Source organism: Nesoenas mayeri (genome assembly GCF_963082525.1).
Source record: "Nesoenas mayeri genome assembly, chromosome: 7".
NCBI classification, from domain to species: Eukaryota; Metazoa; Chordata; class Aves; order Columbiformes; family Columbidae; genus Nesoenas; species Nesoenas mayeri.
The window spans coordinates 1106495-1120753 of NC_137551.1; the positions used below are offsets into that span (position 1 = coordinate 1106495).

Sequence of the window (14259 nt, forward strand, 5' to 3'; positions counted from 1 at the left end):
GCAAAGGAGCCTGCAGGTCATCTCTTTAGTATGGCAGCAAAACTGTGGCTCTGCAGGGACAGAAAGCGTGTGCCCTGTTAAACACGGGAAATAAAGAGGCAAAAAAATAGCATCAACTTGCAAATCACCGAGTCAACTGTCCCGCTGCATGAGCAGTAAATTATCTAAACACTGAAATACCCAGGGAGGGAGAAAGTATTCCAGCAGCTCTTCAGTATTCTTGCGTTTAAAGAAGAATAGTAAAACTGAAATGCCTGGTTATGCCAAAAAGAACAAGGGAGCCCGTGGCAATCGGGGCTCTCGCAGCCGCAGCAGGAGCCACCCCAGAGTTTAAACAGCAGCATCCATCTAGTTAAAAGTCATAATTTTTGCTTTCCATCCTGCACATTTGGATTTCTGCTGCCAGAGTCTCCCACCCCTGGCAACAAAGAGACGGGAGAGATGGAGCGTGTGCTCCTGCTTTGTGCTCCCCATCCTGCTCTATCACCCCTCCATCCGGGCTCTGCTTCATCACCCCTCCATCTACCCTTTGTTGAGCAGCTAAACCCTCTACAGCATCACTTTGGCAGGTTTGGGGAGGGGGAAACGGGGCAGTTGGGACCGCCAAACCTGGCACCGTAGCTGCATCCACGACTGGAAAAAGCTGAGAAGAACCAAAGATGCCCAAACCTTAAATATACCCAGGGAGCTCTGAGAGCCCTAATGCAGGCTGCAAGTCTTTATGGCTCCAGATATATGGAGCCGTAAATAGATATCTATGTGTATATATACACACATACATACATATATATATTCATATGCATATATATACACACACATGTCAATATATATTTGTGTATATATACACATGTCTGTATATAAATAGATATATTTGTGTGTGCGTGTCGCAATGGTTTAGGGAGAAAGTGAGCAGAGTCTTGAAAAATTTGTCACAATTCCAAGCACCCACCAAATCCAGCATTTCAGAGCCACTTTTCCATACACACCACCCCCCCCGCCCCGCCCCGTTCACAATTAAGCACCTGCCTAAAAGGGTCGATTTTTAATTTACAATATTTTTATTGTGTCCAAAAGAACCCCAAACATCCCCCCTGTTCTAAGGCAGCTCCAGGGCTCGCCCCTCCCTCCCCACACCCCCAGGTTTTGGGAAAACAGTCTTTTTGACCCTCTGCCCCACCAAAAAAAGGCAGCGGGGACCCCCCCGCACCCCGACCCTACACGAATTCCCCGCGGAAGGGGCGGGGGGTGCTGCCCTGCGCCCGCCACCGGCCCCGCAGCGTGCGCAGGGACTTGCCCTCCTGGCTCTCCAGCTCGGGGAAGCCCAGCTGGTTGAGGACCTCGTAGACCCCGGCCACTGCCGCCACCTGAAAGCAGAGGGAAAAGAGATTTAACCCCTCGCCCCAGCACCCTGGGGGTGCTTTTGCTCCCTCCTGCGTGGGGAAGGTGCCCAGCATCTCCTTTTATCCAGGTAGCACCCCAGCTTTTCCCCAGCCACGGTTTATACATCTTTCTAAGCCGCTTCCTTGCTGCCGGGGTCAGCCGCCGCTGGGTTTGTTGCCTTTGGCACCCTTCTGCCAAAAAGCTACAACGGTGCCTTGTTTTTGACTAAAAACCACGGGGATTATGCAGCGGGAAGGGGTGCTTTGGGGGTCAAAGGCTCCTTTTATCCGCAAGCTGGGTGTATTTCCACCCTGCCAAGAAACAAGGGAGGTGGGAGGCAGAGCTAACGCCGCATTTAAGGATTGCCACCAGGCAACGCAAACACCAGCATAGCTGGGATGCCATGCTGGGGTGGACACTGATACCCCTCCTTGCAGCCCCTGACAGGGGGACAGTGAGAGGAATTGGCAGCCGCCACTGTCATCTCCTGCCTGGCAGATCCAACATGCCTATATGAATTAGGGACGCTGGCAGAAGCAAAGGGACCAGAGGTTTCCCCCTACACACCAATGCAAGCAGTGCCTGCTTCACATCATGCAAACCCAGGGAGAGAGAGAAAAAACTAATTGCTGCATTATAATAATGAAAAATAATGAAAAGCGGGAAATATGGAGAATTTGGAGCTGCTTTCCAATCCTCTCAGATGCCTGGTGCCAGCAGTCCCATCTCCCCCAGCCCGGCTTTTAGTTATTCTTTCCTTTCAATCCTCCAACCCGTCTGGCTGGGTTATTGTATTTTTAATACACTCCAAAGAAATTAGAGGTGGGTTTGGGTGCGAGGAGAGCCAAGCCAAGCTAACCAAACCAAGGAAGGGGTGTTGGCTGGTGGCCTCCCAGCCCCAGATGCTGCAATCACAAGGGGCAGATCAAACTAAAGCCCTGGAAAACTCAGAAAAGGGGCAGGTTTGGGATGGGGAGGAGCAGCCTCACCTCCCGCATCCAGAGGCTGAAGGGCCGCTGCCAGGAGTCCTTCTTCTCCAGGTGCAGGTAGGCATTGAAGAGGATCAGGTAGATGTAGCGCTCCAGGTATTGCAGGCTCCTCAGATGCAGCGTCTGCGTCTCCTTCTCATCCTTCCCCGACCTCCGCTGGAAGGAGCAGGAGAGCGGCTGAAGTGGTACCCGCCTCGGGAGAGCATCCCAAAGGCACCCCAGTGCTCACCCACAGCCCCGCTCTCCACCCCACCTGAGAAGCTGGGTGGTGAAGGACCCACTTTGGGGACAAAAATCAGTGCAACCTTCCAGCCCACAGCCCAGGCTCTCCTTGACTTGTGGTTTCCAGGATATAAAAACCTGCCCTTTCCCGTACAGAGCTCAAAAATAGACAAAGGATCGCTAAATGCACATGGGGTGTGTGCCCAGGAGCCAGCCGCAAACCATACCTGAAAGCAGCAGCTCCGGGACTGCAAAGCATTTCCCCAGGGAGAAGAAAATCATAATAATGAAAACATGCTTTTCCAGCATCCCCTGGTCAGACTCATCCTCATCCTCCAACACAGGAGGAGAGGCCACACCAGCCCTGGGGTTTGTTCAATCCGTTTGCACCCCTATTTGTGGCAGCACCAGGTGAGTGATTCTGGTCAGGGAAAAGGTGTCTCCTCCGCACCTACGTGCCAGTATTTGCAGATCCTGTTATTTATCATGTTGTTAAATTGTCCTATTTACTTTTATTATTTTCTCCTATTATTTATCATTTTATTATCCTGTTTATTTTTATTATACTGTCCTATTATTTATTGTGTTATTACATGGTCCTATTGAATTTTTATTTTATTGTCCTATTATTTATCATTTTATTCTCCCATCCCATTCAATTTTTATTTAATTTTCCTATTATTTGTCATTTTATTATCCTATTATATATAGTTTTCTTATATTCTCCTATTTTTTTCTCCCTGCAAGTACCAGAGCACCTTTACCTTCCCTCTCTTCACCCAAACCCCACACTACTCTAAACACTAACCATGGCTTAATTAAAAGTCCATTAGGGCAATGCCTAGACTGTAAAATTCCCATCCTTCTCTTGTTCAGGCTGTGCATCACTGGGGAAAAAATAATATAGATATATAAAATTACTTATCCCAATAATTTCACAGTAGCTGTTGCTGTAAATATTCAGTCCCCAGCGGCTCATGCCACGGAGCTCAGGATTTCTCCCCCAGCCCCCAAAAAAATGCAGAGGACCCCATAAACCATGAGGCAAACACCCAGGGAGCTGTGGATGTTACTATGTGATTAAATGCTTTGGGTTTTCTTCCCCGGGTCAATCATTCATAGCCATTAATTGAAAACAGGGGTCGATGGCAGCTGTGGGCAAAACCATCACTAGTGGGGACATTGGTCGATCCAGCCCCAGCAGGGAGGATGCTGAGCCCTGAGCTCAGCCCTTCCGGGGCCACATCAAATAGTTGCACAGCTTAAAAATAAATAAATACATAAAGAAATCTAAAAATATTGTCCTTTGTCCCCTTCATCAGCTGCACAGAAGCTTCCAGCAGGCTGTGGGCTCAGCCAGCTGCAGGATGCCTCCTGCATGGGCATAGAGGGGTTTCTCCTGAGGATGGGGGTCCCCTCAAGGACGGGTCCCTGTTCCTGAGCTCAGAGGAGCCGGAGGAGCCTTCAGGGCTGGGAGTGGAGCGGGACGGACCAGCCCTGCCCTCTGCCGGCTGCGCTCAGCCGGACGGCCAGGATGTGGGATCGGATGCAGGATGGGGTGCGACGCGGGATGTGGGATGTTGGGTGGGATGCAGAACGGCACCAGACGGACAGGATGCCGGGTGGCATGTGGGATGACACCAGACAGGCAGGATGCCAGCAGACAGGCAGGATGCCAGGGAGGATGCAGAACTGCTCCAGATAGGTGGGATGCAGGGTGACACCAGACAGGGAGGATGCTGGCTAGGATGCAGGACAGCACCAGACAGGTGGGATGTGACACAAGGTGCAAAATGACACCAGGTGACCACGATCAAAAGAGCCCCCTGGAGCCTCTTTGGTGGCATCCCAGCAAGCTTCAGGCCACAAAACCATCCAGCTTCAGCAGGGCTGGTCCCAGAGCCTGGTCGCACCCTCTGGGACTGGTGGTGGCCTTGTGCCAATGGGGAGGACCTGCTCACCTGCCGGTACGTGCAGATGATGATCTCTCGGAGGTGGTAGTGCATGGGCGTCATTGTCTCGCTGACAGTGTCCAGGGCCATGTCTACCTCCTTCTTCATCCGGTGACCATCAGGCAGGAGCTGGACCACCTTCATCACCACCTGGAGCACAGGTAGAAGCAACAGGAGCTTTCACCAGGTGCCTCTTCACCTCGACCTGACTGCTCCCTCCCAGCCCAGGAGAGGACCCAGCGCCTCCAAACATGCAGCTGTGGCTAAGGTAGCAAAGAGTGGGTTCAGCGGGGGATCCTGAAACAAGAGTCAGGTTCAAGGACTCACCTCGAACTCCCCTTTGGTGTACTTGGCGTCAGGCACACTCACAATCTCCTCCTCGCTCATCTCGGGGATGCCCTGGGGCAGACATAGGATGGTGCCCTTAGGGTCCGCCCGACAGCTGAGCAGACATGCAGACCCCTAACCCAACCCACCAGGACACCAGGCATCCTGCACCTCCTCTTTGCATGGGCACAGAAGCCTGAAATGTCTCACCCATCTGTTTCCCCAGCAGCCCCAGCCTGTCACCCTCCCTGCAGACCCCAGTACCCACGTTGAAGTGCCACAGGGTGAGGACGGCGATGACCATGGCCGTGGTGGTGCGGCCCCGGCCACTGGAGCAGTTGAAGACGAAGGCTGCCTGTGAGTCCTCAGCCAGGGCGCTCTTCATCGCCTCCAGCAGCCGGTCAAAGTCCTGCCGGTAGCAAAGCCAGGGGTGGTTTATGGGTGCAGCCCACCTCCCTTCCCCACCATGGGATCCCCCTTGTTCAGGAGCCTCCCCAGGGACCTTCCTTGCCCCAGCAATCGCCCCACACTGAACCTGGCCACACCATCATAAACCTGAGGCTGGATGGCACCGAGCACCCAAGTGACATTCACCCCACAGCAGCACGGATGGCTTGAGAAGGAGGTGACAGCAGCGACCCCATCCCTGGGGTACCTGCTCCTTGGGAGCACAGAAGTCGGGGATGGGGATGCGGCGGTAGGTCAACCCTGGGAAGATGTTCTTCTGCTGGCTGAAGATCTCCTGCAGGGTCAGGCAACTCTTGAACATCTTCATCTGCTTCTCCACCTCCAGGTAGACCTCCAGCCACTTCTGCCACTTCAGCAGGTCACCCTTCAGGGTCACCTCTAGTTTCTGCAGAGGATGGGGAAACCCTCACTGTAAGACCCACTCCTCTTAATATATCAAGATACTAATCATTTTTTTTTTAGATGCAGATACCTCTCAAACACCCCGTAGACAACACAAAACCCCACACCAGGTCCTGGCCACTGCTTCTGCCCAGGACCACGGTCCCCACCATGCTTGGTGGAAGCCTCAGGAGCATCATCTCCCACCACCCCGGGCAGCTCCTCCACTACCCATCTCCTCTAGAAACCAAGCTGGGAACATCTGAAAACATCTACTCTCCTTTCCCCGGATGCCTTTTACCCTGGCTTTCACGCCATGCTATAAATTATCCGGAGGAGGATCTCTGCTTTGCTCTGCCTTTGCAAACTCTGGCACAGTGACAGCCCAGCCAGGAGGACTCCTTTATTTTTCCAGTCCCATAAAGAGCTGGTCAACCACCTGGTTCTGCATCAGCTGGGCTGTCCACAGCCTCCAGCACACAGGGTGGGTGGGTGCAAACCAAGCACAGCACCCAATACAACCACTGCCTGTCTGTCATTGCCAAGAGAAAAGAACAAAACAAGCAGAACTCCCGCTTTGTACCCAACATCTGGCTCACCTCCAGCTGCTGAGGCGAGGCGGTGGGCACGGAGATCAGCTCCTCCAGCTGCCCGGGCTCCCGCAGCGTATAGATCTGCTCGTTCCCCTCCAGGACCACTTCTTCTCGCAGGTTGATCCAGAGGATGTGTCTGTGCTTCCTCTTGGCATCCGTCAGGTACCGCAGGACACTGCCCAGGCTCTGAGGGAAGGGGAGGGTGATGGGGAGGGCTGGGACCCCTGTTTTGGGTGTCCCTGCCTGTCGTGGGGTACATGTCCCTCACCTTGGAGCTGGGCTGCGCCGTTCCATAGACGGGCATCTTGGGGACCCGTCGAAAGTTGGCCACATTCATCTCCTTGGCAGTGCTCATCATGTCCGGGCAGAAGCGCTCGTCTGCCACCTGCAGCAGAGCAAAGCCTGGGCAAGGGGGGCACTCCCACATTGCACCCATCCCTAGGTTTGCAGGGGGCTTTCCCAGCACACCATGCTCAGGAGAAGTCCCCAAACCCCTCCAGCCTCAGCAAAACAGGGCACAAAGACACACACAGCTGCATTACAAAGGTGGGAGATGCTCTTCTTGCAGCAAGACCATGCCAAACCAGCAGCAAGCCACCAGCAGCTCTGGTCTCCTTCACCCCACCACAGTCAGGAGCACCCAGAGAGATGAAGCTGCAGTTAGGCCAGCAGCTTAGGCTCATGTCCTGGGGTACTCCAGCACCCCGGTGCTCCGGGTCTGCAGAACTGGACACATCCATGTGCACAGGGGGCGTCTGGCCCCTTGCCCATCCTTGATGAGGATGCAGTCTGGACATGGACCTGAGACCCCAACATGGACCTGAAGACCTTCAACACGGACCTGAAGACCTCAACGCAGACCTGAGACTCCAGCACAGACTTGGAGACCTCAGCATAGACCTGAGACCCCCAACATGGACCTGGACACCCCAACACACACTTGGAGACCTCAACATGGACCTGAAGACCCCAACACAGACTTGGTGACCTCAATGCAGACCTGAAGACCTCAGCACAGACCTGAGACCCCAACATGGACCTGAAGACCCCAACACAGACTTGGTGACCTCAATGCAGACCTGAAGACCTCAGCACAGACCTGAGACCCCAACATGGACCTGAAGACCCCAACACAGACTCGGAGACCTCAACATGGACCTGAGACCCCAACACAGACTTGGTGACCTCAATGCAGACCTGAGACCCCAACATGGACCTGGACATCCCAGCATAGAGCTCAGACCCCAATACTCCACACCTCCCCTACAACAAGGACAAGCATCCCAGCAAGGTGCCATTCCCAAGGGATGACGAGGAGCCACCAAGCCCCATCCCTACACCCAGGACAGGCACTCACCAGCACTCGTGTCCCCTTGGTGACGATATCCCCAGTGACAGTGAGCTCCGAGGAGTTCATCTCCGCCTGCAGCCGGTAGAGCTCGGGATGCCGGCACATCCACCTGCTGAAGCTGAGGGCAAAGCCCAGGGGGTACTGCCGGCAGGGGGCCGGGGGGGACGCGCCATCAGCCTGGGCTCGCACCCCCTGCCCCGATACAACCCACAACCCCACCAAAAAAGAACAACAAACAAAACAGCCTATATTTGCTTGGGAAACTCAGAGACCCCTTCCCTCCCACTGTACAGGGAAAACAATAAAAAAAGAGCCAAAGAGGGGTTTTTTGGATTGGTGGGTTTATTTTTACCTGCTCATGAAGGTAGTAGTTGAAGGCAATCAAGTAGAAATAGCGTTCGAGGCTCTGTAAAGTCCTCTGGAGGAAATATTCTTTGGTGCTGCTCCCCTGAAAGCAAAGGTGGGGGCATTCACAATGCCCAACGCTGCCTGGTCCCCCTGGCTTGGGAGGGACACCAGCAAGCAGCAGACAAGCCGAGGCATTTCTTTACGGAGTATTTTTTGGGGGTGGAAAGAGGGGTAGAAATGCCATGTAAGTCGCTCAGAAGGATTTTTGCGTGTTCATGCCAATTTCATCAAGCTGTTTGTTTGGAAAGAAACCCCTCCCAAATAAGAAGAGGTGGGAGAAAACCTACAGAACCCAATCTGGAATACAGTTTTTTGGTGCCGTTTTTTTTTTAAACATTCCAAGTTTTCCGCATTAAATAATGCTTAAAGGCATAAATGTGCATTTCAGCTCAACCCAAGCCTTCCCTTTAGCCCAAGGACACGCCGGGAGCGGTTCCAAGCAGCCCCAAGGGGCGTTGCTGTCCCCGGGAGATAACACTGTCCAGATGCGAACGGGAGACTCAAACCCAAGGGGAGGGGGCTGGTTGATGCAAGATCCTGCACCCACCCTGGTAATATATTGTTTCAAAGTATCTCCTCTTTGCCTTCATCCCCAGAAGCATCACAATGCCTATGTAGATGGCTTCAAGCAAGCTCTCCTCCTCCTCATCTTCATCATTACCGTCTTCACCATCACCTCCCCAAACCAGGCACATGTCCCAGGACAGCTACCTCCTCCCAGGGAGGCACAAGCTCAGACCTTCAGGATTTTCCATCATTCAGAAGCCCTCGAGGCAGGGTTTGTACATCCTAGCATCTCACCCAACAAATGAACCCGCAGCATCGCCACAGGAGCATCTCTGGGGAGTCCATTGTGACCCCATCCCCAGGGTCCAATGGAAAAATCTGACATTACGTGGCTGACTCGGGAATATTTACTTGTTCTCTGCAAGAGAAATCTGGCCCGCTGTGATTTATCAAGAGGCAGAGCAGCCGCTTTTGGTCTGGAGACTCAAAACAAAGCCTGTGAGGGATGCAGCTGTCCCGGGTTTGCGGCATTTCTACCCAAGCACTTGGGCTCCTGCAATAAAAACCAGCCTGGTGCTCTCACCCAAGCTAAATCCCTCAATATTTCCCTGAAACAGGCTTTTGGTGAAACAGGGGGATGATCCGCTTGTGTTTCAACTGGGTACCGCAGCGGTCCGGCAATGCTCAGCATCCCACGCCAGGATGCACCTACCCCTGTGTCACCATCACTTGAGGACTTAAATCTCCACTTTTACCCCAAACACAGGGCAGAAAGCCACAGTCTGGCTTGAGGTCATTCGTCTCAGCCCAGAAAAACCCTTTTTCTCCCCAAAAGCAAGCAGGGCTCTGCTAACTCACCCAGCAAATCCCTCCGGTACCACCTGCGGCCCCACCAAGCCCAGGCTGGTTTTTCAATGGCCCTTCTCCCCTCCTCATCCTCCCCACTCCCCCAGCACATTTTCCTGGCCTCTTGCCATTGTTTAAACCTGTTCTCACTCCATGCAGACTTCAAATAAACACTCTTCACCACTAATTTACGGCAGTCAGTCCCCAGCCAGTTGTTTCCCCGGAGTCGAGAATGACATAGAGCAGCCTTCCCCAGTGGGGAAGAGTTGGGGAAAGGCTTCGAGGCAGCGAGAAAATCCCCTGCCCAAGCTTCCCCCACTGCACAAGAGTATTTGCCATTACACAAGCAGCACCAAACATACCTAAATCCACCCTAAAAAGGGGGCTGAAATTTGGGGTTTGCCACTAAACACCGAAAAAAGCGCCAGCAAACACTTTCCTTTCCCCCCTATTTTCGTGGTGCTTTTCTCCTCCAGCCTGTTTGCTTGGGCCACACAGCACCTGTTGTTTAGATTGCTCTTTACAAACGACGCTTCTGTTCCACATTTAGTATGTAAATGGGAAAATCAATCCCCCAAAAAGGCTGGGGTTTGGGCAGCATTGCCAACTGAGCCTGCTCGCTCCACCCATCCATCCATCAATCCATCCATCACCCGGCAGGACCCATCTGGGTCAAACAAGGGAAACCACCGTTTTCCAGCATGAAAAACCACGCTGATGGCTTTTCAAAGCAAAGGAGACAAAAACAGAAATCTACAGATAGGAATGCTTGACCTTGAGTGAGCGCATTCGCAGGAAAACCTCTAAGCAACAATCCCTCCCAGATCCCGAGGACTTTTACCAGCCAGGTTTGTGTGGATTTTCCAATCTTAGAGCTGATAAAACCAGGGCACGGTATATTATTTTCCCCCAAGGTCATCGCCCAGAAGCAGCGGTGAAGACCAAAACAGACAGCTTTCTCCCCCAAAACCCGAACCTGCTCCATCTGATGGCTATTAAACAATTGGGGGAAAAAACAATCGAGAAGCTCCACAGTCTTTCAGGTTTCACATCCCTGGGAAATTTCCAGCTCACAGGAAGCGTCAGATTTCCAGAATTTACATTCTTCTCATCCCCATACAAAACCAGGTTGATAAATCACCCTGGACCGGTGGCAGGGATGCGAGCGATCCCTCTGATGAACGTACCTGGATCTGATAGTCCTCCCCGATCCCTTCCAGCTTCTTCTTGTACTCGTAGATGGCTTCCTTCATGTCATGCATCTCCGAGCAGGAAGCGATGGCACCATCCACCTTGTGAGGAGCAAGCAGAAAGCCCCAGATCAGGGGGGAGACCGACCTCACCCCCTTCCACCCACCCTGCTGGGGGGTTTGCCAAAATCCTCTTACCTCCTCCACTATCTGCTGGCCTTTGGGGACCATCTCAATGAAGGTCTGGATGACCCGAAGCCTGGGAGATGTTTTGGGCGGGTGGGGGAGGCTGGAGTGGGAGAAATTGTTTTACAGTGAGAGTGGTGAGACACCAGCCCAGGTTGGCCAGAGAGGTGGTGGATGAACCATCCCTGGAGACATCCCAGGCCAGGCTGGACGGGGCTCTGAGCACCCTGAGCTGGTGAAGATGTCCCTGCTCATGGCAAGGGTGGGACTAGATGAGCTTTGAAGGTCCTTTCCAACCCAAATCATTCTGTGATTCTAAGGGGAGGATCAAACCAGTCCCAGGGGCACAGGTACCCCCCCCATCCCCGGGGGCTGCCCCACTTACTCAGGCTTCTGAGCATCTCCTTGGTGGTGGTGGTAGAAGACAAGTGTGGCCATGGCCATGGCCAGGTTGGTCCTGCCCACGCCAGTCTGGCAGCCAAAGAGCAGTGCCGGAGGGGGTCTACCAGGGTCCCGCAGCAGCAGGCTGGGGCTCTCCTAGGAGGAAGGGACAGAGGATGGGGACCACAGGGGCACCCAGGGGAGCGGTCTCTGTCACCACGATGGCCCTGCCCAGGCATGGAGGGGTGGGCAGCATCTCCCCTTTGCTCAGGAGATGGCATGGGTGGGCCAGGACAGCACAATGGGTGGTCCACCCACTGTGTCCCCACACCCTGTGGCTTCTGACACTGGCCTGGCCACCCCACCAGAGATGTTCCCACCACCAGTTCTCAAGCCACTAAGATGAAAAGCTCCCAGGCTAAAAATGAGCAGCTCCACCATCAAAAGCTCTGCACTAAATCCAGATCATTTCTCCCAAACTCATTTGGGGAAGAGCCACCTGCACAGGGATGCTGGGAGGTGGTGAGGAACGGTCACCTCTGGCCAGGAGTAGGGACAAGCAGCTGGACAACATGGACCTGAGGAAATGGCAGCAAGATGGGCCAGGGGAGGTTTGGGTTGGATATTAGGGAAAAGTTCTTCACCCAGAGGGTGCTGGCCACTGAACAGGCTCCCCAGGGAGGTGTCACAGCCCCAACCCTGACACTGTTCAAGAAGAGATGGGACAACGCCATCAGACACATGGTGTGAACTGCGGGGTGTCCTGTGCAGGGACAAGAGTTGGACGCAGTGAGGTCCTTTCCAACTCAGGACACCCTATGATTCTATGACTTCTCCAGCAGGATCTACAGCAACAGGAACAGGATGCAACCACAGGCACAGGCACCTTCTAATGAGCAGCACCAACCCAAGAGCAGATGATGTTCTCGAGGAGTCACATTCCCTGACCCAGGTGCAGAAGCAAGTCCTAACCTGACGTGGCCTCACAGACCAGGTGCTTTTGCTCAGCTCACCCTGAGGAAGCAGATGAAAGTGTCGAACTGCTCCTCCAAAGGGGCTCCCTCAGCAGGCAGGGGCAGCCGGTGGTACCTGCCAGGCGCAAGGACAACCCTTGTTAGGAGAATGAGGTCTTGGGAGCAGCTTCATCCCCACCATGGCAGAGGACATGTGGTTTAGGAGGGTATGAAGAGCCCAGCTTGCAAAAGCCAAGCCAGCAGCCACACGTGAGGAGGAGGAGGAGGAGGAAGGGCAGCACCTGTAGGAGGGCAGGAGGAAGACGGGCCTGCGGTAGACCTCCTCTGTCACCTGGATGTCCTCCTCACCCTGCACACGCACGGTGTGGGGCTCGTCCCGCAAGCGCTCCACATCATTGTAGACGTAGTAGACGCTCTCGCTCAGCTGCGCAAAGTCGTGGATCTAGTGGAGATGGGGACCACCACCATTAAAACCCATGGGGCACCCACCACCTCCAACAACTCCATTTTTTGAGGTGGGGGGATACATACACCCCGTTATCACTGGGATGATAGGACAAGGGGTGATGGTTTTAAACAAAAGGAGGGGAGATTCAGGCCAGACATGAGGAAGAAGTGTTTTACAATGAGGGTGGTGAGAGCATGGCCCAGGTTGGCCAGAGAGGTGGTGGATGAACCATCCCTGGAGACATCCCAGACCAGGCTGGACAGGGCTCTGAGCAACCTGAGCTGGTGCAGATGTCCCTGCTCATGGCAGGGGGGGCACTGAGGGAGCTGGGAAGGTCCCTTCCAACCCGAACTATTCTGTGATGAACCCCATCTCGTCCCACCTCACCTCCTTGCGGATGGCCAACTCCAGGGTCTCTGCCCGCTGCAGGCACTGGAGGTTCTCATGAAGGTTCTCCTTGCCCCTGGGCGTGTAGGACACAAAGTCCCCCTCCATCCGCAAGAAGACCACAGGTTCCTCACGGACACAGAAGAAGACACACTCCTGCGAAGAGGAGGAAGAAGCTGCCCAAAAAAAGCTCTCCTGCCTTTTCCCACCCCAAATTTCCAGCTTCCCACCAACCTTGTGGCCCTCTCTCTGCAGCTTCTGTAGGACGAGTTTGAAGCCATTGAGGCTGGGTTGCCCCATGCCAAACACAGCATAACCTCCTTTGGCTTGTCTGAAATTGGGAGCACCGCAGCTGCCTGTAGTGTTCAAGACATCTAGTTTGCCATAGACATCCCTGACCATGAAATATTTCCCCTGCAGAACAAGAGAAGATGGCAAATAAGTGGATTTGAGCAAGCAGGCTGGGAAGAGAAGTGGGTTTTTTCCTCGGTGATCCTCAAAATTAGCCCCCCCAAAACCTCAAGGTCCTCAAACCCCAAGTTGAAATGGGTTTGGCACAGAGCGGTGCTGATGCTCACTTGCACAAGGTAGTGTTCCAGCGCCGTCTCAGAAATGCGTCCCACCGTGTAGTTGGCCTTCAGCAGGTCATCGTGGATCTGAAACTCCTCCCTGCAGTTGTACCTTTTAAAAACAAGGAATATTTAGAGAAGGCGGAGCGGAAAAACAGACGTTTAGGAGTCGCAAGGGGAGGCCAAGGACTTACGTGATGACCACGGGTGCCACTTTGTTGGTGATGATGGACTTGGCCTTGCTGTTGTGGAGCCCCAGGGTTTGGAAGGAGTGGATGCTGAGGGACCGCTGGTCCTCCATGCTGCCCTCGCCCAGAGCCCCACTGTCCAAGGGGGATGCTGAGACCGCCTGCTGCGCCGTGCTGGCCGTCGTACCCATCATCCGCGGGCGGCTGCCACCACGGGGAGAACATTAAATAAACTCACAAAAAATATTAAAAATAAGAAATAAAACTTTAAAAAGGGGCGGAAAAGGGGAGGGGAAGCGGGGGAAAAATATGAGACACAAGAAGAAAGGGAAGGATAAGGAGGAGGAATTTGTTTTGGTTCCTTTCAGCTGCTCAGTTTTAGGAAGGGAAAATCCCAACAGCCGGCGAGGAGAGGCCGGGTTGGGATGAAACGTTAACCCAGCCCAGGGTTTTCTCCACCCCTGCCTGCCATGTGGATCCCTTCGCCAGGGAGAATCCAGCCCCGGAGTAGC

General features: G+C 53.8%; 1 protein-coding gene across 1 annotated transcript; it reads right to left on the reverse strand.

The window, feature by feature from the left end:
* Positions 1-1214: 1214 nt before the first annotated feature.
* Positions 1215-13941, reverse strand: PALD1 (phosphatase domain containing paladin 1; the record flags this gene model as incomplete). The annotated part of the gene is made up of 19 exons (XM_080348064.1): positions 1215-1364; positions 2370-2525; positions 4553-4693; positions 4871-4942; positions 5139-5279; positions 5526-5723; positions 6319-6498; positions 6581-6697; positions 7670-7804; positions 8016-8111; positions 10612-10716; positions 10813-10903; positions 11186-11337; positions 12195-12270; positions 12437-12597; positions 12991-13146; positions 13225-13404; positions 13569-13671; positions 13754-13941. The coding sequence occupies 19 exons, from the start codon at positions 13939-13941 to the stop codon at positions 1215-1217; spliced, it is 2598 nt and encodes an 865-aa protein (XP_080204190.1).
* Between the last annotated feature and the right edge of the window lie 318 nt (positions 13942-14259).